Source organism: Scylla paramamosain, chromosome 13 (genome assembly GCF_035594125.1).
Source record: "Scylla paramamosain isolate STU-SP2022 chromosome 13, ASM3559412v1, whole genome shotgun sequence".
NCBI lineage: Eukaryota > Metazoa > Arthropoda > Malacostraca > Decapoda > Portunidae > Scylla > Scylla paramamosain.
In genome coordinates, this window is record NC_087163.1 from 23,994,772 (window position 1) to 24,021,368 (window position 26,597).

General features: G+C 48.4%; 1 protein-coding gene across 16 annotated transcripts in view; it reads right to left on the reverse strand.

Moving 5' to 3' along the window:
- Positions 1-26,597, reverse strand: part of LOC135106545 (band 7 protein AGAP004871-like) — a 94,257-nt gene that overhangs the window by 25,005 nt on the left and 42,655 nt on the right. For 4 of the 16 annotated variants that reach the window (XM_064015707.1, XM_064015704.1, XM_064015703.1 and 1 more), the window contains exons 6-7: positions 8,891-9,052; positions 8,054-8,219 (exon numbers count right to left, since the gene is read on the reverse strand). In XM_064015707.1, coding sequence (XP_063871777.1) covers positions 8,054-8,219; positions 8,891-9,052 — 328 coding nt within the window. Of the gene's footprint in view, positions 1-6,773; positions 6,896-8,053; positions 8,220-8,890; positions 9,053-13,572; positions 13,671-14,561; positions 14,660-15,735; positions 15,834-25,134; positions 25,233-26,597 lie in introns of all 16 variants that reach the window. The other 12 variants (XM_064015717.1, XM_064015702.1, XM_064015713.1 and 9 more) reach the window with 8 other exon arrangements.

The following is a 26,597-nucleotide window of genomic DNA, read 5'->3' on the forward strand; positions in this document are numbered from 1 at the left end:
TTCTATCGATGCGATGAACTTGAATGATGACTGGCCTTTCCGTGAAGCTGTACCGCTGAGGACAGAATCCTTGTAGGCAGGTACCGAGGCAGACCGAATGGGTTTGGTGGCTTATCACTGTTCCCATTACACGCAAGGTGTACCCAGAATGTATGTAATGGGAGGAGGAAAAATGTAGTACACACCGAAGATAATTTGTAACAATACGAGTGAAAAGATATGAGCTTTTAATCTAAGTCGGACTGTAGCTTATAAATGTCAAGAAAACTTTCGTATCAGCAGAATATTACACACTGATTTACTTCTCATGTCAATAATGGAGACCTCTTCCTCCTGGTCCATACACTGGGCACACCTCCAAGATGGAAGAAAAATGTCCTGCTGAGGGAAGTATTACGGAATGAAGGACGCTGACTTCGCTTCCAACAGATTAATTATTTTTATTGCTTAGAATCGATATTACTATTCTGATCACGACTGGTTTGGGCCATTTGAAGACTGATGCGTACGCAATTTCTTTCATGCTTATCGTATTTTTTTTTTCCTTCCAACACAATGAGATTACTCACAGTCTATCTTTCATTGTAGTATTGCGTATCTGACATAGACACGAACACGATTGGTGTTTAGCAGTTAAGTGTAAACACAACTGATGTATAAATGTAATAAACTTCGGAGGGATTCAACACAAATGAGAGGCTTTTAAGCCAGAAAACTTATCGTGAAGATATTTTTAAAAGTTACAGGTGCTCTTGAAATGAGATCTAAGGACATGGTGAAGACGTTGTCACTAGCAAAGAAATAAGATCGACACATTATGCCTCAGGGAATAAGAATATACTCATACTGGTACATGAATTACATCTCCGTTCACCGGGTGTCAAGCACGCAGGCAGCGTGTCAGGCTGGCTGCGACTGACGCTCATCACTCAACTCTTCTTGTACAGTCGAAGGAAATGATGAGAGAGAGAGAGAGAGAGAGAGAGAGAGAGAGAGAGAGAGAGAGAGAGAGAGAGAGAGAAAGCCGATAAAAAAAAAAAAAAAAATGAAAACGTCTGGTCAGAGGCAAAATTTCATGTGACAATCATGGACACAGTAGATAAACACAGCGGGACGTGAGGGCCGAGACGCAGAGTACGTCAAACACGGGCACGAGAAAAAAATCACAACGACAGATGAAAAAAAAGCCAACATGTTTGTATCAATGTGGAGTCATGGACAAGAGTCAAAACCCTAATGGGGAGTCGTTCGTGAGTCAGGGAATAATTTTGAAACGCCAGAAAGAGATGAGAAGAGGAACGATATTGCTAACGAGAAGTAGAGAGACTACACACGAACATGCAATACATTACTGGAAGGAAGACAGTACCGTGTGTGTGGAGCGAGGGAACAAGTGGGGTACGAATCTGGATGAGTAAATTAGGTTGGTGAGGCGGGCGGTCAAGAGCACAAAATTACACTTTACTACAATAAAAAAAAAAAAAAAAAAGGTAAGCAAAAATTCACGGATTTGCAAAAATTTATAATCTTAAAAGACAACAGTTCGTCTATGTTAGCTTCACCAATACTTCTCTGTGACCGCCGTGGATTGCTAACTACGTAATATTTATCAGTACGTACTTCTAGGTGTTTATTTAGGCAAATCTACCATGCAAGGTTGAAAAAGAGTATAGGTGTTTATATGGTATTCTGGAAAATGTCTAAAACGCCTGCGCGCGGCTCACTACCTTCTCAGGGATGGGTACTACTTATTGAAGGGAAATGAAGCAAGTTTAGAAACATTACATGTGTGTGGCTCTCACTTTCTTCGTCTGCTTTATACTTTCTTCCCCATTATTATTATTATTATTATTATTATTGTTATTATCATTATTATTATTATCATTATTATTATTATTATTATTATTATTATTATTATTATTATCACCGTTATTATTGTCGCTGTTATAGACGCCTGACTCATTTCCCTCGAGTGCGCGGGCGAAAATGTAAACATTTTAAGAAACACATTTAGTATTAAAAGTATAAAACAAATGAATGATACATTTTAAATAGCAAGCAGACTGGACTTTAAAAGACTATTCCTATCTCTCTCTCTCTCTCTCTCTCTCTCTCTCTCTCTCTCTCTCTCTCTCTCTCTCTCCGCCACGCACACACACAAACACACACACACACACACACACACACACAGTTCCCGTAGTAGCGGGAGCACATCGATCACCGGCAGGACGGAGGCGACGCGCCTTCCGTTTCTCCTGCAGGATGAGGAGCAACGCGGGGTGGCAGCGGACCAGGGTGTGGCGGAGGGACAGGTGTGACGTAAGGAGGAGGATTGGGGACGAGGGGAATGAGGGAAGGTGTCCTGAAACAACCACTGACGACTCCTAATAGCGAGACGGCACAAGGCATCCCTTGAGTTCAGGAAGAAAGAAAATATCGCCTCACGCTTGTCATCCCAGCCAATCATAGCGTGGCAGTCATACAAGCGAGTCTGACGGACCGATTTCTTTACTGAACGCGGGGAATGCCATAGGTAGAGCAAGGCTCCGGGTGGGTGAGAGGCGTCGAGCGAGGGCGGGATGGGGCGCGGAGGGCATCAAGTGGGCCTCCTCGCCCCACGGCCGTCGCTCAGCACGGAGGAGGCGGTGCTCCGGCGTTCTGGGCGCGAGGGCGTGGACGTGACCCGCCAAGGAAGCCATGAGGCACGACCTCTGTGATGGGCTTAGTTGTCTTTGTACAGCAAAACTAAACGATGGCGTTTGGCTCAGGGTAGGTATCTAGAGAAGCCCGCGGCCCAGAACCCCGACTGGTGGTGCTGGCGGTGCTGTGCAGGGGTGCGTGGGCAGGGATGGGAGCAAGGGAGCCACACATGTGAGGTGTTCTCTTTTCCCTCTGAGTGGGCGTCTGCCCCTCGTGCTGGCCTAGGCAGGTGTGGTGGTGGAGATGTGAATACGGAAGTATGAGGAGTTAGTAGTAGTAGTAGTAGTAGTAGTAGTAGTAGTAGTAGTAGTAGTAGTAGTAGTAGTAGTAGTAGCAGCAGTAGTAGTAGTAGTAGTAGTAATAGTAGTAGTAGTAGTAGTATTGGCGGTGGTGGTAGAAGTGGTGGTGGTGGTGGTGGTGAGCATGAATGTGTTAGCAGATCAGCGGCAACTGCCAGTGAGAGCGTCAACATCTATCATGCTGAGAGAAATACAATATATACACTGTACAGCGTCTCAACCCTTTAAGGAGAAAACATCAATGATTATGGTGGCAACCTGTACTCAAGGGCAGTTGCCTCTACACTACCACGACACATCCACGATAAAGATATAAATAAAAAAAATCACAGCAGGTATGATCGTTTTTCTCAAGGATATGTTTGGCTCCGTCGATCTCGCGGTTCGGAGTTGAAAAAAAAAAAAAGAAAAACAGGAACACTGTGTTGCTCTTTCCGCGGCAGAGGTGACCATGAGATAAGACAAAGTGATGCAAATACCACGACGTCTCTTAACTCTGGTTACTTTTGTAGCGTGGCTCGCCCTATCCCTTCCCTCTCTGATGTCTGCTAGTGCTTCATTCTTTTCCTGACTGATAACACACTCACTTCTTCCCGAAGTTGAACGTTGTAAGAGGAAAGTATCTGGCCGGTGGTTGGTGAATTTATTTTTTAATTCTAACTTTTAATTTTTATTTCTAATTCTATTTTTTTTTCTAATCACATGACAAAGCAGAATGGGCATTATATACGCAGACAGTGACACCATCCCGGAGCCCTATGCCGCGGTTTGAACTTCTAAAGCAGATGCATTTTCGTCCGCCAATTATCTATTGCATTTCCATGCTGTAATAACATGTTTCACGTTAACATCACAGATGTTTAATTGTCATCCTCTCCAAATATCTACTCTTTCTTTCCAGCCACAACCGTCACCATCTCCCTGTATCTATTCTGTCCAGCCGATCATTGTGCATCTCTCACTCTACATCGATATGCCACTGATTCCAGATCATTATGTCCATAATGACAACCAACAATGCCTCCACTAAAAAGAATAGATAGATAGATAGATAAATGAATAAACAGACTAGCAGTATCGTCATATCTTAAGCAGTTCTGACACAAATCCTTCCCTATTAATTCTTTGGACGTGTGTGCGGGCAACCACCAGAGTCAGGGACGGCTGGTTCTTGCACTGACTGTCTCCCGTAGTGTTACTTGATTGGCGGAGTTAACAATGCGCGGAAAGAGCAACGACGTCTCACAAGGTCATGTCAGGTCAGGAGTGTGGAGGGGGGTAGGTGAGCAAGGGAAAAGGGGGGGTGGGGGAGGGAGGGAGAGGTGGGAGGGGAGGGTTAACATGACAGGAGATCTCTTATATAAGTTGTTACCGCAAGGATGAAGAGGGAGGAGGGGTGAGGAAGGCAGGGAGGGTGGAGGGGACAAGTTCTGAACACGCCATGCAACCTTCAGTTCAGGCAAAAGCCAAATGAGGCACAAACCATTGCTTTAGTTCACTCCAACAACAGCTGAATTCTATTGACATTCAGATATATTTTTCATCATGCTCTGTTATGGTTTAAGTGTCAAATTTTGCAGCGGGGTTAATTTGAGAGAAAGGGTCTGAGGGGCAGCGGCATGGCAGCATAACATGCGAAAAGTGGCGACGGGGTGACGGCGGGACCGTGGCCGAGGGGGAGCGGCCCCCCGCCGTCACCCTGCGCGCACTCCCCGGGACTGGTCACACTTTACGCATGCTGGTCTGACTTATCATTAATATTGAGAAAAAGGGAGAGCTGTTGCATCGCCATTGACGAAGGGACTGATATCTCACAAGACAATATATATAGAGAGTGTATAATATAATTGTACAGAAAATATACAATGGTTTAGCTTCGTGATCCTGATACAAGAGTGACGCTCGAGTGTGGTGGAGGAGCCGCCGCACAACCCGCGGCACAGCTCCTCGGTAGGGGAGGGGGTACTCAGTCAGGGAGGGAGAAGGGGGGCTGTCAACAGGTGGTGAGGGAGGGGGATGAGAGTCATCCCAGAAGGTGAGGGAGAGAGGTGTTGCCGAGCCAGGGAGCGGGCGAGCGAGGGGGGGGGCACCTTCCCCCTGAGGAGTCTGTGGCCGGGCGGGTGGGGCGTGGGTGGGGAGGGGCAGGGCGGGTGTGGCGCCCGCCCCGAGGACCCTGACCCAAAAAGCCATAGGGCCTGCAGCAGCAGCAGCGGCAGCAGCGGCGACAGCAGCAGCAGCAGCAGCAGCAGCAGCAGCAGCAGCAGCGGCGGCGACGGCAGGCCTGGCTCTGCGCTTTGCCAGGGAACAACTGGGGCCGCCGGCCGGTCATTCTGCTGCTGGGAATGAGGATCGAATGGCAAGTCTCGCCTTCAAGAGGCCGACGGATTCCAGTTGTTCCGCAGCGAACACTTCTCCAGGACAACTCAAGACGGGTCACCCTTATAGGAGGATCTAGAGTGGGCTTGTGCCCTCATGTAGGTTGCTGAGATTGGGTCAATGGGCTCCCATGGGTCACTGTGGCCACCGGGGGGCGAGGGGCGTGGGACTGGCGTGCTGGTGTGTTACCCGCAGGCCGGCAGCCCGCGCCGCCGCCGCTCAACGGACAAGGCTTCGTTACATGGATGGTGTAAAGTTTACATTTAAATTTATTGACGTTCGCAGCAGCAGAATTTTTCCATATCACAGGAAACCTGTTTGAGAGTTAACCGGAAAATGCATATTTCCGCTACACCAGCGGGAGCCTCGCCGGGGCGGGCCACAGTCAGCGGGCGGCGCCGTCATAGCCGGGCAAGGGACGGCCAGCACGACCATTGCCTTGGCCCCGAGACCCCCAAACGTCATGTCCCAGCGACCATGGTGGGGGGTGGGGCGCCCCTCGCCTCATGAGAGAGGGAGGGATCGAGGGGGCGCACAGGACTCCATGGGGGTCAGTTAACAGTCTGCTACAGTCACACAGTCAGGCATTAGATATATCGACGACAGCCAAACTGTACAAAGCTTCTAAATGTCTACGTTTGACCTGCCTCCGGTGGACATGACTGGCTAGGGCGCCTCTAGACTCTGACACGGACCACTACTCCTCTCAAGGCTCATTTTTAGAAGCCGATATACTCAAGTTATGGAATCAACTGTTTAACTAGCCAATTGGTGTTGGATAGGTAAGTGTGTGACACCTTGTTGTCAACTACTGATAACAGTGGTGGCGGCAAGTCTGTGTCCATTAATAGTGTGTTTGCAAGGAGAGAGAGAGAGAGAGAGAGAGAGAGAGAGAGAGAGAGAGAGAGAGAGAGAGAGAGAGAGAGAGAGAGAGAGAGAGAGAGAGAGAGAGAGAGAGAGAGAGAGAGAGAGAGAGAGAGAGAGAGAGAGAGAGAGAGAGAGAGAGAGAGAGAGAGAGAGAGAGAGAGAGAGAGAGAGAGACGAGACGAAGTGGGAAAAGAGAGAGATAAAGTGGGAAAAGAGAGACGAAGTTGAGAAAGAGACAGGGGAGAGAGAGAAGAGATGGGGGGGAAGAGAGGACGGGGGAAACGAGGGAACAGACGGACAGACATGGATAGACACAGACAGAGACAGACACAAGACAAGCGTAGACAGACAGAAGCAGTGACAGACAGACAGACAGACGAGACAGACATGTAGCGAAGGCACAGTGAGGAGGGAGGCAGGGAGGAGACACTCGGCAATGGGAGCACCACTGAGTCTCCCACGCGAGGAGAGACCAAGAGCCCGAGGCCGGACTACCATAGCATCGTCCACCGAAGTCATAAGCCATTGTACCTGCTTTAATCATCCTCCTTGTTTCTTTGTATCATATGCGTTAAGACGTCTATGGGCAGCGGGAATATTATGGTCGAGTTGTTTTCTGCCGATATGGCGTTGAGCGTCTGAAGGTAGCGCAGCTGGAATAAGGGACGAACACCATTATCACCCGAGGCACTGCAGGCGATGGCAGGGCTGTTCTGGGCTGACTCAAGTCCAGGTGGGCTCGAGGGGGTGGGGAGGGGGGAGTCCGGGGCTGGCAGCCAGGGAGGATGGGAAGGGGAAATATACTACAGAAGCTAAGGAGGGCAGCTGGAGGGGGAGCAGGGCGAGGGGCAAGGGGGCGCTTGGCGGCCGAGGCGGTGGTGGGTTTGGATCCCACTATGCCTGGCACTAAGCTGCGTCCCACAGACAGCCAGCAGCCGGTAATCCAGCCGCCCGTCGCCCCGCCGGTGACCACTCAGTCCTCTTCCCTGAGGGTCACGTCCTAGATGTGAATCGACAATTTCCACAGGGGAGGCTGGGGTGGGGGAGGGAGTGTTGCGGCGAGAGCTGGGCGAGGAGCGTCCCTGACCATCGCTCCTCAGGGCCAGGGTTCTCCTCGCTGAATCGGGCTGTTACAGCCAAGGTCCGCGGCACCTGGCTGGCCCTCGGACTCTCCCCCTCACCTCCGTGTGGGGCGGAGAGGTGTTGTGTGTACCTGTAAAACCTCACCCGTCCAAAACACGCACATGGGCACACAGGGGAGGGGTGTGGTGGAGGGTGGAGGAAAATACACTAATATGCGGGCGAGCGTCCTCACCCACTCTAGGAGACAGAAGCGTGAAGCTGTAACACAAATAAAGGACTAGAGGCGACAGCTGTACAAGTGGGTGGCGACGCCGCTGCCCGGGCCCCTGCTGCCCTCGCCCCGCCTTGCTCGGGGTTCATCTCTTGACTCTATACTGATCCAAAGTAAGACAGTTACATTATCATCTCAAAAAAGCTGGCTCTCCGAGGTCCTCCCCGCATGCCATGTGCCCCGCACCTCCAGATCAGGAGCAGCGCCTCCTCACCCATACACAGCTTCTGGCATACGCTGCGGGGGAGGCAGGAGGGCAAGGGGCAGCGTGGGTTGTCGGGCGGCAGTGTGAGCGTGGACGAACAAATGTATTACATTACTGGATGGAGGGCGGATGGCCATAGACAAGAGGGAGGGAAGGAGGGCGGCGGGAGTGTTTGCCTGGGTGGGAGCAAGGGGAGGGAAAGCGTTAAGGGGATGGGGGCGAGAAAGAGAAATTAAATAAGTGTCAAGTTACCTGAAGAGCTGCTGGAGACTCGTTGATGACCTCTGCAGCCTCCTTGAGGGCCCTGGAGGCTCGCTGTTCACCCTCGGCGGCGATCACCTTGGCTCGGGCCTCTCGCGCTGCCTCGGCCTCGGCGGCCATGGCTCGCTGCAGCTGCACAGGGAGCCTCACGTCCTTGCTGCGAGGGGCGAGGGGCGTCAGACTCACTTATCACACTTTCCTCATCCCTACACCATGACGGAGGCTAACACGACATTACACGGGATTCACACTCAACGCGGACACACAATACACCCACAGCGCTCAACACGCGGCCGTCGCGGCGCACACTGGCTGCCGCTGGCCTCAAGCTGGAGTGGGTGTGGCGAGTTGGGTGCGCGCTGGTTATAGTTATGAATGACGGAACTGCCGTGTTCTTGCCAATTTCTGATTAGACAAAAGTTAGGATGCATAAAACATCGTAAAAAAAAGTCATGCATACCTCACTCACACTCATAGCTCTTTGCAGGAGTGTAACAGCCGCCGACCATTAATGTCACGTGATCCTCAGAACCAGGTCATCACACACACACACACACACACAAAAGAGTACTTAGCCCGACTACCTCCCTTCTCTTCATAAACATACAATCACACAAACAACCCTGTTGATAGTTCTGTGATCAGCCTTGCACCATTACTTTCCTGCTTACCTCGAATTACGTACATTACACAAAAAATAACTATCAACTATCAGCAGGACACTTAACTAAACGCAACACGCGCGGACAACACACATAACCCACAAAGCCTTGGTTCGAGCTTCAGTAACCATGAGCCTGCAAGGAAGAGCGGCATGACACAACTCACATCTCGACGCGCTCCACCTTGACGCCCCAGGGATCGGTGGCGTCGTCCAGCGAACTCTGCATGGTGGCGGAGATCGACTCTCGCTCGCTCAGGATCTCAGCCAGGTTGCGAGTACCCAGCACGTTGCGCAAGGTGGTGGCGGCCAACAGGCGAGTGGAGTGGCTGGGGGTGGCGGCAACAGAGCGTTAGTAGAGGTAATGGTGTGAGTGATGGGGGCAAGTACCTATCTCAGTTATGTTCCCTTGTTTAGTATTTTACGTTAAGGTTAAAATGTTGAGACTATACTTCAGTGGGTCTTTTAAAAATGGTATCAAGTGACTGATTGACTAATTGGATTCTGTAAGGCAAGTGAAGCTAAGAATGTGAAGTTTTGCTAGAATGAAAGGTGGTCTTTTCATTACTGACCCACGCAAAAGATCTGATTGGTATATGTATATTTGCAGCGAGGTCAAAACTTATAATTAAGAGAGTAGAGTAATCTGACAGCTATAAATGGTGGATTTTTACTATTGATTTTTTTGGCATTTTTAGTATTGTAAGGAAGGAGATCTACCTCTAAAAGTAATGAAAGATCTAACACATCTTCAGCAACATGCGTCTGTCATGCAGAAGTACGGCTGTCATGCAACACCACGGACCATATCTCTCTCTCTCTCTCTCTCTCTCTCTCTCTCTCTCTCTCTCTCTCTCTCTCTCTCTCTCTCTCACATTATTCACTTTCAAAGGACAAAGACCGTCTCTCTCTCTCTCTCTCTCTCTCTCTCTCTCTCTCTCATTCACTTACAAGACAAGGGACAATCTCTCTCTCTCTCTCTCTCTCTCTCTCTCTCTCTCTCTCTTGAAATATTATCCCTTAAACCTTCACTCTACTTCCCTCCTCTTGTCGTACATTTGAAAAATCCTCACATGCGTCATCCTGCTGTCTCCTCTTCTCAAGTGCTCTCTCTCTCTCTCTCTCTCTCTCTCTCTCTCTCTCTCTCTCTCTCTCTCTCTCTCTCTCTCTCTCTCTGTCTCTCTCTTGCACACACACACACACACACACACACACACACACACACTGTGGGTGGTGCTTGACAAATTGTGTTCTCGTGATAGCATTCTGACACCGAATTCTGAAAGACGCGCGCCGAAAGTGGAAATGTACTGTAATATATATATATATATATATATATATATATATATATATATATATATATATATATATATATATATATATATATATATATATATATATATATACGTATCAGTGCGAGTGAGTCATGATACACACAAACAATTTAAAAATGTTCATGGGATGGCGCTGCAAAAACAGTCATATCTTATATTTATTTCTAGCAATACGATGAAGTTTTCTAAATGTAAAAAGTTTCTCCGTACTTCATACAAAAGGAGGAAGTGACTTGGACTTGTAAAATTTCCAAGCAGATAAAATGTGTAATTTAGCTTCTATTGAAGTGTTGATGGAGTGTAGCAGTGAGGGGAGAGGAGGAGGCCTTGGCATGGCCTTTAAGAATCCGTGGTCAGGATGTGTGTGTGTGTGTGTGTGTGTGTGTGTGTGTGTGTGTGTGTGTGTGTGTGTGTGTGTGTGTGTGTGTGTGTATGTGTGTGTGTGTACCACTGGGAAGGCAGGCACCTGGTGTCGTGGTGTACTGGTGTGGTATTGAAGTGGCAGTGATGTCAGTAGTGTGAGGGAGTAAACAAGTGTCATCACTGGAAGCATCCAGCAACCGTGGTAGTGGTGATGGAGGTGATGGAGGTGTTTGTAGGTTCCTGTGATGTGTTAGTGGTGTTGGCTGTGGTTGGTGGTGTGTGCACTGGTGGCATGAGGGAAGTGGTGGTCATTTCTGCGTGTGTGTGTGTGTGTGTGTGTGTGTGTTGTACGCTTGGTTTGGAGCACCCGGATGCCCAGCGGGTGATGCATGCAGCGGGACGGGTCTGGAGTGTAATGCCTGGTCATGTGTTCTGGTGTGGGTGGCGAAGCTTCACCACTTCTCTTTATACCACGTTGCCAAGGATAGGTCAGTGTGGCCTCCCTGCCAGTGTGTGTGTGTGTGTGTGTGTGTGTGTGTGTGTGGAAGATGCCACCCTTTAAAACACCATGCACAGGAGGCTGACTTCATCTTTAATAATCATGGCGACGATGCGAGTGAGAGAAAATAATCAAACAACAAACAAAAAAGTAAAGTAAAAAAACAAGAGTTCGGTAGCAGAGAAGTAAAAAATACATATGTTCGCCCATAACAACTTGGTGCCGAAAAAGTTATGTTCTCCCTGATGTTAGAGGAGGACTCTGCTGCCACCACTGACCTGCCAGCAGCACTACCTCGCTCCCTGCCACGGGGGGCGGCGTGTGTGGGGGCCGCGTGCCCTGTCCGACTCGAACCCAAGGTGGGAATGAGGGACGAGGCGCCGCGTCTTCAAGGCCTTGTTGTTTTTTGTAAATCCTCGCGGAACATGAACGTGTCTGTGTGTGTGTGTGTGTGTGTGTGTGTGTGTGTGTGTGTGTGTGTGTGTGTGTGTACGTTGACTCCACGCTTACACGCCGTCCAGGAAATATCAGCTTTCAACACCCGCGTCTTGATCTAGACTCACGCAGGCTACATACACTTACAAGGAAATGGTATGCACACGTGTGGGCATGTGTACCAGTGTGTGTGTGTGTGTGTGTGTGTGTGTGTGTGTGTGTGTGTGTGTGTGTGTGTGTGTGTGTGTGTGTGTGTGTGTGTGTGTGTGTGTGTGTGTGTGTGTGTGTGTGTGTGTGTGTGTGTGTGTGTGTGTGTGTGTGTGTGTGTGTGTGTGTTGACCAATGCATGTGCGTGTCAGGTGTACACACAACCGTGCGCCACTGGCATGCTCAGTACGCCTAACAAGAAATTTAATGAACGACAGTTTACGCCTAGAGGAAAAAAAATAACACATGTACGTAAGCTCCAGAATTCAGTGTGACCAGCTACTGAAAAACTCTTTCATCATCACGTGACCGAAAGACGTGCAGGAGAGGGGGCGAACGAAGGGGGGATGCCCCTCGCGCCCCCACTACTCACTACGGGGCCGAAAGACGCCGGTGGGAGTGGAAAAGAGACAGGAGGGGGCGAGACAGTGCTACAGGTAAAGTGATGACGAGGTAAGAGAGTCCTCGAGCCACGGGTTAAGGGAGTGGGGAGAGAGGCATCCTGAGGAACATTCGGTCTGTCTGCTTTTTATCATTTTAACTTATTACTCATACTCTTGTCTTTTATAACCAGACGTCGGGTGATGGGGAGGGAGTGCGAGAAGGAGATTTTTAAGGAGAATGAAAGGAAGGAACGAAAGGATGCAGCTGCACGCCACGTAGCAGCTGTCCACTACATGACTCACGCAATGCACGGCACTAAGACACAACCCGGAAGCAGCAAGTCAACAAAGCAGGATGACATGAGGCGGTGCTCGCCCGCACGACAATGCCGCGTCTTGGCGTGACTCAAGCCCGAAGGGGGACGCCCTCTAAGGTCAGCCAGCGGCCCTACAAGTCCACGGGCGCAACAACAGGCGTCCTTGCGTCACGGAGGAGCAAGGTTTCCCCAGCACCGATCGTCCTGTTTTCCTTACAGTCATTTACTGAGTATCTTTACTTAACATTCATTCTCTACTTATCTTATATTTTCACTGAGTATTTAAAAATGAAATTATTATTCTAATCCAGACTGACTTATGAACTTTTTTGAGAAAATTCTTCAAATTTAATTACGCGTTTTCTCCTTCACTTTGATTTTATTTATAATTGACGGGTAGCTGAGTATTCATTATTCATGCTTTACTGTTTATTAATCATAATCTAAAGAAATTATTATTATTATTATTATTATTATGAATATTATTACTACTATTATCATCATCATAATGAACGCCTCGCACCACAGCAGTCTCACAGCCTCCTGGCGGCTAAAACGCTGCAGGAGAAAATGAGGATGGGGGAAAAAAAATCATCCCACAAAATCCTGAAAATCTGGACGAAATAATAATGAGAAAAAAAGAAAATCGACGCGCGCTGGTGAATTTCGGCTCCAAATTGGACGAACACGAACACTCATCACCACAACTCAATGACATGAAGAGAAAACACAGCGGAAGCTACGCAGTCAAACTCACGAGGTCTGGTCACTATGATGCAACTCTCAACTGGGGCAAGACTCAGCATGCGAGAAATTTTTAAAAATTTAGTTTTGTTTTGGCAAACCATTTCATTGGCCGAATTGAAGCTTACACGTTATAATTCTGGAAAGACACATTTCTCTTCGTTCCTTCTGCAGAATAATGGAAAAAGCTCTGACATACCTTAGTCTGGGGGTGCAACGGGCAACCAACACGATGCTTTGGCCTAAACACTTGTGCCAGGCGGGGCGGGGCGGGGCGGGGCCGCCCGCCGCCCGGAGAGAGGTTGAGAGGACAGGCACAACAGTCTACCTCGTCAGCCCACAAGACAAGAGCAAGTAGTGATGATGGAGAGTGAGGTAATCCGTGCATAACCGCATTCGTAAGTAAACAAGTGGACAGGCTAGTAAACCTTGCAGGGTATAAAACGAGCTCTCTCTCTCTCTCTCTCTCTCTCTCTCTCTCTCTCTCTCTCTCTCTCTCTCTCTCTCTCTCTCTCTCTCTCTCTCTCATACATCATCCTCTCCCTCGCGCAGCCTCTCTCTCTATACCTGTAGTCTGCCACAGCGGTAACAACCCTGAGAGCATCCTTGATGGAGAAGTAAATGACGCCGTCCACTGCCACGGTGACCGAGTCGTGTGTCAGCACCTGCGTGGGGGGACGGACGACATTTGTTGTGGAGGGAGGCTGCTAGACACCTCTGCTTCCCGCCATCCCTCCCGCCCCGCCCGTGACGCCGCCAGTGGCCTCCGTGGAGTCACTGAATGCCTCACCCTCCGTGCCGAAGCCTTACAGCCTCACGCGGCCGCCGCATCCTTCCCATTCACACATTACACGCCGCACAAGATCACCGCCGAAGCTCTGTGCCTCCGCGGGAACGTTACCGAGACGCGAAGCCCCTTCGATCCTCCGCTCAGCAACAAAAAAGACAAAACTCCTCAGGGTGAATCGAGTCGGCACCGGATGGAAATGCAACCAAGTCGGATCAGCGTCAGGCCCAGAGATCAGAAGGAGAGACGAAAATTACTCTCCTAAGAAAGAAGCATAACCCGCAGTGAGTGTCGCGTCGCGGCAAGGTGGTAAGGGATTGTAGAGGGTGTGGTGGGCAGAAGCCTAGGCGCGGAGGAGGAATGACGACCAAGCCACAGGGATGTACAGGCGGCAGGTGAGCGTCGCTAAGCGGGTAAGTACTGCTACTGTCCTCGCTCACACTCCAGCGTGATACGTGAGGGACAAACAACACGCTCCAGTAATCACCATCACTCTACTGCCCGTCACCTTGGTAACAACATTACGTGACACACACATACATACACACACACAAGTATACTCAGAATAGTGAATGATACGGTAAAGAGCTACAACACTGTGCCTGGTACACGTAATATACATGTAAAGGAAAATAGCTGCAGTGAATTTGTGGGGAAGAAAAAGACAGGTGGTGGCTAACATTGTTGCGTGTGGAAGTGTACGTGAGGTAACGCCGCGGTGTAGGTGTGTGGTGAGGGAGGCGCCGGCAGTCACCTCTTCAGTAGTTACCTATAGTCTGAGATCACCGTTACGCTATTTATGGGACTGAAGATTTTGTAGTAAACCACTGCGTCCACCGCCACCGTCACTGAGTCTCGGGAGAGGACCTGTGTGACGAGGGTTGTGAGGGGCCTGTGTTGGGAGCTGAGGACCTGTTCTGAGAACCTTTGAGGGACTGATAGGGGCTGAGGACCTGAGAGGCTGTAAGGGGTCTGAGTACCTGTTTTGAGGGACTGTGAGAGGCTTGTGTTTGGGGTTGAGTATCTATGGGACTGTAAGAGACTGATGGTGAGGACTGTGAACCTGAGGGACCTGTGTATGGGCTGAGTACCTGTTTTGGTAGCCCTGTTTGGGGGCTGAGTATCTAAGGCCTGAGAGGAACTTGTTGTGGGGGCTAAGAACCTGTCAGAGAGCCTAAGGACTGAGTATCTTCATGGCGAGGAGCGGAGTACCTGCGTGACAAGGGAATGAGGGGCGTGTGTGTTGTGACGAGGGAGGGGGTGATGGCATGTGATGGAGGATGGGGTGTGGATGGGATGATGGATGGAAGGAACAGCTGTACGTGACTGTATGTGCAGCACCAGTGAAGATAAGCATCATGTGGTACACACACACACACACACACACACACACACACACACACACTGAAATGCAAAACACACGGCAAAATCAAGTGTAAACGCAGGAACCAGTGATTCTCAACCTTTCCTCATAGTAGTGTAATTTTGCCGCACACTATACCACAACACGTTATCTTTCCATTATTATAGATGTTTCAGGGAGGCAGAGCGCACTGTGAACTGGCGAAGCACTGAACAACACTTACAAACATCCATAACAACACAATATCTTATAACTCATCAGGTATAATTGTCGGATACCGCCACCAGATGGAAATAATCTGCGAGGTGCTACATCATTGAGTATCGCAACCGTACAACCAATAAATTTTGCAGTTATCATATATAGCTAATGAAACAACTAATTTATGCACCTTGGCTAAGAATCACTAGTACAAACTGCAATAATCTGTGATTGTTAATGACAATAATATGGCAGTGGTAGTGATGGCGGTGATGGTGGTGGTGGTGGTGGTGGTGGTATGCACAATCTCAACAGTGATTTGAACGGGGATACGGGAGGTGGTGGATGTCGCCACCCGCCACCTTCCTTGAATAGTCACCTAAAATCTGACACCACCGTGACACAATGAATAGGGCGGAAGATTTTGTAGTAAACGACAGCATCCACAGCCACCGTCACCGAGTCTCGAGACAAGATCTGTGAGGCGAGGCATGTCAGAGCGATTAGGATGAGGGCGACATGAGGCAAAGTGGCTACAGTGCCTGATTAAGTAGAGGGATGCTGTAGGAAAGGGCGGTGATACACTGTCTTGCTGGTGTGGTAAAGTGGAGGAGCTCAGTGTGGAGGGATGAGGAAGAATGATGAGGTGGTGTGAAAGGCAAGTGTTAAGAGGATACATTGTCATAGAGAGGTAGTGGAAGGGCTCAGTATGGAGGGATGAGGAAGAATGGCGAGGTGTTATTAGTGGGGAGTAAAGGATTATTATGGGATGATGGAGTGTAAAAGAATAAAAAAATAAATAAATGAATAAATAAATAAAAAATAATAATAATGCGATGAATTTATACTCATGAATGGATCAGTAAATGAATGAATGAAGGAGGAGGACATAAATCATCGCCAGGCAACACAACACATACACCTCCAAGGCAGCGGCTCCCAAGCTGGAGACAAATCAACACCTCTGAAGATAAATTCAATTTCTGTTGGATATCGGAGAGGTACCAGAAAAAAAAGTTGGGGAATTCAGAGAACCAACCAAACCAAGAGGCGGCGTGAGTGCAGAGAGCAGACTTGATGTGCCGTGTCGGATCGAGTAACGAACCAAAAATAATTGGGAACCACTGCACTAAGATAAATGAAGCTACTATACAGCTGTAGACCATTAAAAGTGATGATACTGGACTGCGAGGCTGACGATTTCGAGGGAATGAGTGTGAGGCAGTGGAGGAACAATGGACTGTAAAACTATGGAGCAATTAATTTGAGGGACCACGCCAGTTTAGAAAAAAAGTATCGATATATGGTAAATTCTGACATTCCCACATATATTTAGAAACTGAAAAAAGGGAAGCGACACCCAAAAACAGCACGTGCTTCCTTTGCCCTCTCTTGTCTCCTCGAAGTTCCACCACTGCTATGAGGTGTAATGAAAGTACCGTTAAAACAATGGTAATGGCTGGGTACAGGGTGAGGGTGTGTGAGGACATTAAGTAATGTGGTAACAGTTGTGAGGGTGAATGTATGAGGTAGCAATAATGAGAGGCAATGTGGTGGAAATGGTTTATGTATTAATTAAAGAGAAACACTGAAGGGAGGTCATTAGGAGGAAATGTATAGAATGGTTAGGTGGGACTGTCATGTTGGAGAATGTTATTATTTCGGAGTTACGTGAGGGGCCGCTTGCACTAATGGATTTTACGTGGTGGAGGGAAGTGGGTTGTGTCCCTGAGGGCTGGAAATGAGTATAGTGTGTGAGGGGCGGCGAGAGCTGTGGTGGTGGTGGTGGTGGAAGTTATATTAGTGGTGGCAATAACAGTAGTGGCGATGGAGTTGTTGTTCGTTCAGACATTGCATGTTTTTGGCCATCTGAAAAACTGATTTCTTTGTTATTAATAAAAGTAAAGAGAAGGAAAACACACACACACACACACACACACACACACACACACACACACACACACACACACACACACACACACACACACACACACACATACACATACACGCACACACGAACACGCACACACGAACACGCACACACGAACACACACACACACACACACACACACACACACACACACACACACACACACACACACACATCGGCGCCTCCATCATCCCTCCTCCAACGCGAAATAGAAGTCCGATTGTTCTTGGAGATGTCGTGGGAGAGACAGGAAAAAACAAATAACAAGAGAAATTCATGTAAGAAAAAGAAGAAACAGGAAGAAAAGAAACAGACACAGACGGGATGAAATAAAAAGATAGACACAGACAGGAGGAAATGGAGAGACAGACAAAGGCAGGAGAAAATAAACAGACAAACCCAGCGGTGGAATCACGAACGGCTGCAGCGCGACGAGTAGCACTCCCGAGGGGACTAGATGTGTATTTACGTACCTGTTCACGGCGCAGAGGAAGGAAAAGGTGAAGGAACAGAAGGAAGAGGATCCAAGTATATAACCTCGGATCCTCCTCTCTCCTCAAGGACCGACGAGAGGTGTCACAAAACACTAGGAACTGCTCAATGGCTCGACACACCTGTTAGAAGAAGCCAGGTCGCGGTACCTCGCCCTTCTTCGGTAACCTTTCGGACTAGGAACTCGGCTCGACCCAGAGGATTCATAAAGCCAGACGAGAAATGTGTTTGAAGTGACGGTGACGTTTTGCAGGGCTGTGTGTGTGTGTGTGTGTGTGTGTGTGTGTGTGTGTGTGTGTGTGTGTGTGTGTGTGTGAGGATTATACTGGTCGTATTTTTCCAGAGCAATTCAGCAACACCGAGGCTTACGTGTGTTTTCATTAAGTTTATCGCTGGTGTGGAGAAAACAAAACAAGAGTCGCGTTCCGCTGGCGCCTGAGTGAGTGAGTGAGAGGGGGCGGGAGGGAGAGAAAGGCGAGAGGAATAGAGGGAGTCCTAAGAGACAGTGGCGGTGGCGGCGGCGACAAGGGAGCGCTCCTAACAAAGGTAAGTAACAAGGAACAGAAAAAAAGTAGACAGAACTTAAAATATGAGAGAAATTAAGTGTTGCGTGTGTGTCTGTGGAGAGAGGATGTGGGGACGGGAGGAAAGGAGAGAGGGAAGGAGTGATGGGGCTGGGAAGTGGAGGCTTAGGGAGCAAAATGTACGCTAGAGAAACTAGAAAAATGAGGAAAATAGAAAAAGGTCAAGGCGACTGTTGAGTTTATTCTTGACGCCTCATAACAACAGGGGCGAGACAGTGCCAACACACACGTGGCCGAGGTAACACAGGGAGAGCCGGTGGGGCGTGTGTGGCACTCTAGGACAGACTACTCAGTTCTGAAATATCACTAAAAGAAAACCAAATAATCCAACCAAGAGTAGTAGAATCGATATATCAAACAAGGATCTGCGTAGAGTTAGCGAGGAGGTGCAAGGAAGGACGAGGGTGGCGGCGCTCACGCCAGGAAGAGGAGCCGTAAGGGAAGGGCGAGGACAGGCGACAGAAGGGGACTGGGACACCAAGACCAACTCACCCTAGCGACATTCAACATGAAAACCCCAAAATGTTCTTCCGTCATCAGCTCAGTCTCCGTCACAGCGCTCAGCAGGGAAAAGAAAAAAAAAAGGGAAAAAAAAGAACAATGCGACAGGCTGTGCATTCGCCTGCTTATCCAGGGGCGTAGCAGCGGCACACAGAACACACTGGAAGGTTGGCGAGGCAACCCTTATTTTCCCTTAGCGCCAGTAAGCTACATAATATCTTTCGTCCATAAGCATCTGCTCAAGCAAAATTTACAAGCAAAACCGACTCCCTCCCTCCTCCAGACGCGTGTTATGCTTTTTTTTTTTCTTTTCCTTTCAGCGTCACGTGCCTCCAGCTGACGAGAGGCGGTGAATGGCTCAGTGCGGCGCTCTGTCAACACTCCCGTTGCCTCTCCACCTGACCAGCGACGGTCTCAGAATTAGGATGAATGAGTGAATGAAGGTTATTTGGAACCCGGCAAGAGGCGAAGAACGGGAGGCAACGGTAGGGCATTAATTTAACGGATCACAGCAGGAACACAACACGCCGGGGCTCGCTGCGTCAGTCTGGCGTGCGAGGAAGCGAGGGAGGCGGTGGAAAAGGGCGGGAACTGAGTGTTTCCTCAATTTACATCAACTGCGAAGACACAGACTTAACAGGTTTCCAAGCCAGCACAAAAAGATGCTATAAAACGCTTCCATTTTCCAAACGAGGAAAAAAAAAACAGGAAAAAGAATCTTATAAGCTAAAAAAAAAAAGTTTTTTTTTTCGGACGAGGATATTGAGGAGGAAGAGGAGGAGGAGGAGGAGGAGGAGGAGGAGGAGGAGGAGGAGGAGGAGGAGGAGGAGGAGGAGGAGGAGGAGGAGGAGGAGAAGGAGAAGGAAGAGGAGGAGGAGGAGGAGGAGAGGGAGAAGGAGGAGGAGGCGGAGGTGGAGGAGAGAAATTCCTTTCAATCTTCACTTGCGACTTCGTTCATTAGGCATTAAGACGAGTCAACACGAGCAGCTGGCCTCTTACTCCCTCAGACGGCCACCACTCCTCCTCCACTCCATTAACACCCCCTCCCTCCCCCTTGTCTCTCTCTCCTCCTGTCTCACCTGAGAGGCGCTTAATTAGAGAGCACCTGCAACCTCGACACGTGGAAAATGAACGCTGAAAGAGGAGGAGGAGGAGGAGGAGGAGGAGGAGGAGGGCAACGGTTTTACGTCCAGAAATAAAAAAAAAAAAAACTGAAGTTCGTCACTGCTCTTTTACATTTCTCATTTTTAAAGGGAACACCTCAGTCACACCTGGCGGATGGGTCAGGTGTTTGTGTGTGTGTGTGTGTGTGTGTGTGTGTGTGTGTGTGTGTGTGTGTGTGTGTGTGTGTGTGTGTGTGTGTGTGTGTGTGTGTGTGTGTGTGTGTGTGTGTATGGTCGGGTGCGTGGCAGCTACGTTACACCAACACTCAGGTGATGGTGTGACTTACGTGGGTAGTTATCTAAGGGAGAATTACCTGTTATTGTTGCTGTTGTTGTTGTTATTGTTGTTGTTTGATATTATTTCCGGTACACAATATACTGTTGTCTATATATTAAGAGGACTAAAGGACTCTGAAAGTGTGAAACGTTAGCTTACTTTGTGGTAGAAGTAGTAGTATTAGTGGGAAAAGTAGTAGTAGTAGTAGTAGTAGTAGTAGTAGTGGTAGTGAACAGTAGTAGCAGCAACAGTAGTACTAGTAGTAGTAGTAATAGTAGCAGTAGTAGTAGTAATAGTAGTAGTAGCATGAAATTCACTCTTCTAGGTAGCATACATGCGCGCAAACGCACGCACGCACGCATACATGACACACCACACATATCCGCACTCAAGCATATACACACATGCACTCGCACGTACACACGCGCGCACACACTCACACACACACACACACACACACACACTCGTTAACACAAACACACGCAGACCATCACAACAACAACAGTAACAACAAAACTCTCGCACTCACTCCACAGTAGCACATCAGTACAGTCAGAGAAATGAACCACTAGAGTACACTATGAGTAAGTCCAATATGAACAGCGCAAGGCAAAAGAGAAGCAACTACTTCAACATTCCGCTAAGCCAGCACGCTGAAAAAGGTGGAAATCAAAATAATAATAATAATAATAATAATAATAATAATAATAATAATAATAATAATAATAATATCACAAAGACTCACAGAAACTCTAAGGTTTAATACTGCTCACAAGGGGAACAATTAGGAAAAAAAATATAGAGAGGAAAAATGTTTAAAATCAAAGTCACTTCACAAAAAGCTGTTTTACGACACCAACACCAGACACGCCCCTCAAAAATAGCGTCCAGGGGCCACGGGACTCGGCAAGTCATCTAGTCTACGCTACCCAATCTATGGTTAAGTTTTCACCAAGCAGAAAGGCCTTCTACTTCACAGGCAAAAGGAAGGTGGGGAGGGCGCCAGAAATAACAGGAAAAAAAAGCTATAAAAAGGGGGGCGGGGAAAGAGGGGGGAAAAGTCTGATAAACGCATGAACAAAAATAATTATCTCCGGCCAAGGAAGGGAGATTAGAGAAAAACAACAACAAAAAACTGAAAGTCAAAAATAACAACGTAAAAAAGTAAGGAAAAAAGTCGATAAAGAGTGAAACTGGTAGCAAGATAATTTGTTGCTTTTGTTTGGTGGAAAAAAATCGTGGTTGTTCTCCAATTCTGTCTCACTGTTGTTGTGATCAGAAAAAATACAGGAGATTACAAGAAAAGGGTTGGCCAGACCGAGGCTTTGGCGGTAGTCTTCCGGCACCAGATTGTGTCAATGTTGGACTGGTCGTTTTCGTAGTGGGGGGGATAGGGGGGCGGTGAGCCACCAGTGGGAGCGGAGGCTGGGTGTCCGCTGGGATGAGGGAGTGGGGGGAGAGGGGGAGGGATGAAGGGGATGAAGGAAGGGAGAGGGGGTTGGGGGGCCAGATGACGGCTCTGGCACTTGAGGCGTTAAGACAAGAACCCTTCGAGCCGGGCGGGAAGTGAAGCAACGGTAGATTTACTTCGCCTTGATACTCTAAAGTGACATTCTTTCAGTCTGCTTCCCGGCGAGACTGGTGAGTCATGAGCAACACGCGATGTGCACACGGGAACGCAAGAGGCTGTCTGTGGCTGTGGGTGCACATACGGTGGTGGTTGTGGTGGTGGTAGTGGAGGTGGTGGAGGTGGAAGTGGTGGTGGTGGTGGTGACGCGGTGCACACACAAGTGACACGTATACACAGAGGTTTATTGAAACACACTTTGCTTTAGCGCCCACCACCAAACCCCTGCGACCGAGGGCGGGTCAGGACAGGGGCGGGGCGTGGGGGGGGGGACGGGGAGGGAAGGAGCGGAAGGGGAAGCGAAAAAGGGGGTGTCAGTAACCTGTTTACCTTTATATTTATATTATATACAAGTGGTTCTCTAACAGACTACGAAATCCGGCATTTTTTACCCATTGCAACTTTTCCTCCGGGTTTTCTATCGAGGCAAATTAGGACACGTGTTGGGGAGGTCAGGGTTGGGAGAAGTGGAGGGAGGAAGGGAAGTGAGGTGAGGATTCCGTGGCTCTATTCAGTGGGGTGGGAATGGGAACGGGAGGGGGGAGAGGGGAATAATAAGGGGGTATTTTTGCCCCCTCCCCTGCCCTCCCCTGACGCCCCACGCCTCGGCCCCGGCGGACACCACTGGGGGACAGACACACTTAGATCGGTTTTCCCGTGAGAGCATCCAAATGTGTGGCCCGAGTTGGAATGCGTTAAGAGGAGGTTATCTTGGTCCGCTGCACCACAACACAACACCCGGGGAGGGGAGGGCATGCTGGGTCTCCTCTCCCCGCCTCAGCCTTACTCTTATCTTTATCATGACTGCTGTATTGCATCTCAGCGGCCTTCCATTGCTAGTGTTGCTTTGTGTTGCAGCTCATATATATATATATAATATATATATATATATATATATATATATATATATATATATATATATATATATATATATATATATATATATATATATATATATATAGTTTGTTACTTCAGTCAAGACGTACACATATGCAAAAAGAAAAAAGTTCATATCTTCATATTTAATATTAAATCTCTCTCTATATATCAATCATGCTGGCAGTGCAGTGCTGTTCTGGAACTAAAGAAGATAACCAAAAATTAAAACGAGTAAAGAAAAAATTATATACATATGTACATGCATATACAAGGAAAAAGGAAAACGCGTTTTTCGTTCATGAATATAGAGAGAAAGTTTGGGGGAAAATAATGATTCATCTATCATAATATGACAACTAGAGGCATTCTCGTCCCTGGGTCTACGACGCTCAATATGAATAATAACAATAACAGTAATGATAATAATGGTAACAATAATAAGAGATAAACGCTGCTGTCTGCGAGCTGCCGCATGGCACCACACTATTTAGCGCAGCAGCATTAGCACGTAACCGCATGCTTCAAGAAACACATATGACATCTTGAGAGCCATGGTAGTGTGTTAACAGTCTACTATGAGAGCGAGAGGGCTGCACCATGCCTTGGAGGGGGGAGAGTTGGCAAAGAGACACGCGTACCTCTAGTGTAACCTCACGTGTTCCTCTCAGTGACACGGGAATTATCTACACTAGGGTAAGACATTCATGTATACACACTAATGCTGGTGGTCTACACTAGTTTGCTAAGTCCGGCACAAGAGACCCAAGTGGAGTAAGGCGGGCCATCCCAGTTAGGGGGTGACGGGGGGGAACAAAATAGGATTCAAAGCTTTCAAAATTATATGCTTTTATATTCATTTTTTTTTTTAAAAGGGAGGAAAGGTAAGGGCGGGCGGGTGAGGGTCTGTGAGCGTCTGGCGGGATGACTTTGAAGAAAGACATCTCTTTCCCTCACTCCTCACACCTCCGCGCCGCCTCCCACCTGACGGCGCTGCACAGACCGGGTAAAATCCTTCTATCGGATCCAGGATGAGGAATGCCGACAGTGCCGGAAAAGTTTTCGTACTCAGGGGCGTCGGGGTGACACAGTGTCTGGGTGGGCGGGGCTGCAGGGGTGCCAATGAATGTACTGTGATGCAAGAGGACCAGCTCGAGGCGTCCTACAGATGAAATGTTTTCACACTTAGGGGTGTCAGATTACCATACTGCCTTCCTGACGCAGTGTGAGTGTGGCTGAATAAAATAATGAGGGAGGGACTGGAGGAATGCCAATAAATACTCCGTCTCGTGCAGGGTGCGCTAAGAGGACCAGCTCCAGTTTTCGTCTTGAGACAAAAACTAGACCTCGTCGCCTCGTCAGGATTGAGGAGTCCCAGCGGGCAGAAGGTGCGGGCGGGAAGGATCGCCACCGCCCAGGCCTCGCCACCCGCCCTCCCGCAAAACCCTCCTGCCGCTGACTGGGCAAAAAAACTTCAGGTGTCCGCAAAAAAATGATCATGTGTCCACAGTGCTGGTGTTTGCGAGTGTGAAGATGTCTGAGGACGCAGCTTAATGAGAGGAGGTGCGGGACCCTGGCTGAGGGACTCCAGGACTTCGGGTCAAGGAACATCTAACACTAACTACTACTTTGCTATGCAAAAGAAAAAAAAAAAAAAGAAAAACAAAAGAAAAGAAAAAGAAAAAGAAAAAAAATTCTTTGAGACTAGGCCATCTAATATAAAAATTTTGTTAAAAAATCTGCTTAGTGGTGGTGTAGGACCTAACACGGAAAGGTTAATATTTCGCTAGCATTATGATGTTAATGGAGGGATTGCCCGGATAGGCCAATTGAATCTCAGACGCCTGCAGGGATGCGTTCTGATCAGTCGTAAGATATCTGGCGTCCTCTAGGCGTCATGAATGAAACGTGTGTGTGTGTGTGTGTGTGTGTGTGTGTGTGTGTGTGTGTGTGTGTATGTTAGTGTGTGTGTGTGTGTGTGTGTGTGTGTGTGTGTGTGTGTGTGTGTGTGTGTGTGTGTGTGTGTGTGTGTGTGTGTGTGTGTGTGTGTGTGTGTGTGTCAGAGTGCGTGCGAAGAACGCCTGAGGGGCGAGAGTGAACCATTAGGACAAGAATCTATCCTACGAGCAAAAGAACGACATCCCAACGAACAGCCATCGCAGACTAGTGGCGGCCGAGCGGGGCCCAGAGGCGAGCGACGGGCGGAGCAGAGCAGCCCAACCCGCCGCCAGCCTGGCCCGCAGCCCGGCCGAGTGTTGCTGTGTTAATCCTGGCAGACTACTGTGTATACTGGCTAGGTCATGTTATGTTGGTGACTGGCAGTAGTACCTGTAGTCTTCCACATTGTTCTTAGCCGCTATGGGATCGGACACTCGATAGTAAACCACAGCTTCCACAGATATCGTCACAGAATCTCTGGTTAGAATCTGCGGGCGAGTGACAAGTCATTGGATAAACCCTGTCTATACAAAACACTAAAGGTTCTATCGTGGGAGGGAGGGCAACAAGAAGAGGGAGGGCTTAGCGATAATCTCTCTACAGGCTCTACTGGAAGGACATCATGTGCAGGTAGTAGTACATTAATGAACACTTAATTCCTGGACCATCGAGGCATTACTATCTTGAAGGGTGGTGGTGGTGAAGATGGCGGTAGTAGTGGTGGTGGAAGTGATGGTATTGGTGGTGGTGGTGGCGGCGGTGGTGGTGGTGGTGGTATTATGAACTAATTTTGTTTCGTTTTGTTTCTCGGTCTTATGTGCCAGATGTTGCCTCGTCAGCTGTGGTCAACAATCAACCTAACCCAACACCGGCGAGTGACTGAGTGGCTGCAGGGACTGAAGCACACACGTGACACTTCACACCTCTTTCGTGGCGCGTGAGAAGAAAGCTTTGAAACCTATTTCTTCTCCCTCTGTCGGCCATTTCTTCGTCCTTAATGACATGCACAGAGGAAACACTAGCCTAGAAGCTTCTCTCTTAACAAGCTTGGGTCTCCTCGGTACCAAAGATCAAATACCTCTCTTTCTCTCTATCTTTCTCTCTCTCTTACTCGCTCTCATTCTCTCTCTCAGTCTCGGTCTCTCTCTCTTTCTCTCTCTCTCTTTCTCTCTTCTGCTGGATCAGCGTTACCTCTATTTGCGTTAAAACTAAGGTGATATCAAGACTTTTCTTATTTACAAGGGGATTTCTCAAGCGAATCAAAAACTGTGCAGAGTAGCAAGCGGTGTCCCAAGCCGAGACTCGTGCCTAGGTGCGTGAGGTGATGTGAACTGAGAACGGGACGGGATGAGAGGGTGTGAAGAGGGAGGCGAGGGAGGGGAGTAGAGGGAGCAAGGGAGGGATGTCGCCGTCATAGTAATCATCCGTAATGGTCTTGCTTCACGAGACGAGGACGTGGCAGAAATGTTTTTATGATCGTTAGTGTTTCAGGAAAGTTTGGCAGTAGCCGAGCACAGTTTTCATCGTTCTGTGGTGTATTGGAAGTGAAGATTCGTTGATTCCACTGTGTTAAGCTGAAGGGAAATATATTTACTTCCCTGTCACTCAGCATCTCCAAGTCTGTGTTATGTTAATGTGTTCCTTCAAAACTGACGCAGAACATTGCATTTCATTTCAAACTTTATTCCTAAACGGACTGTGATTCATGAACTTGAAAACAAAAAAAAATAAAAACATGAGCTTTTTTTTTCTTTTCGAAATGAGAGGGATCTTAAGAATCTCCTCAGCTGAGCGACCGACAAGCTGATTTTTTGCGGTGCCGAGAGAACGACTGACACGCTCGCCGCCACGCT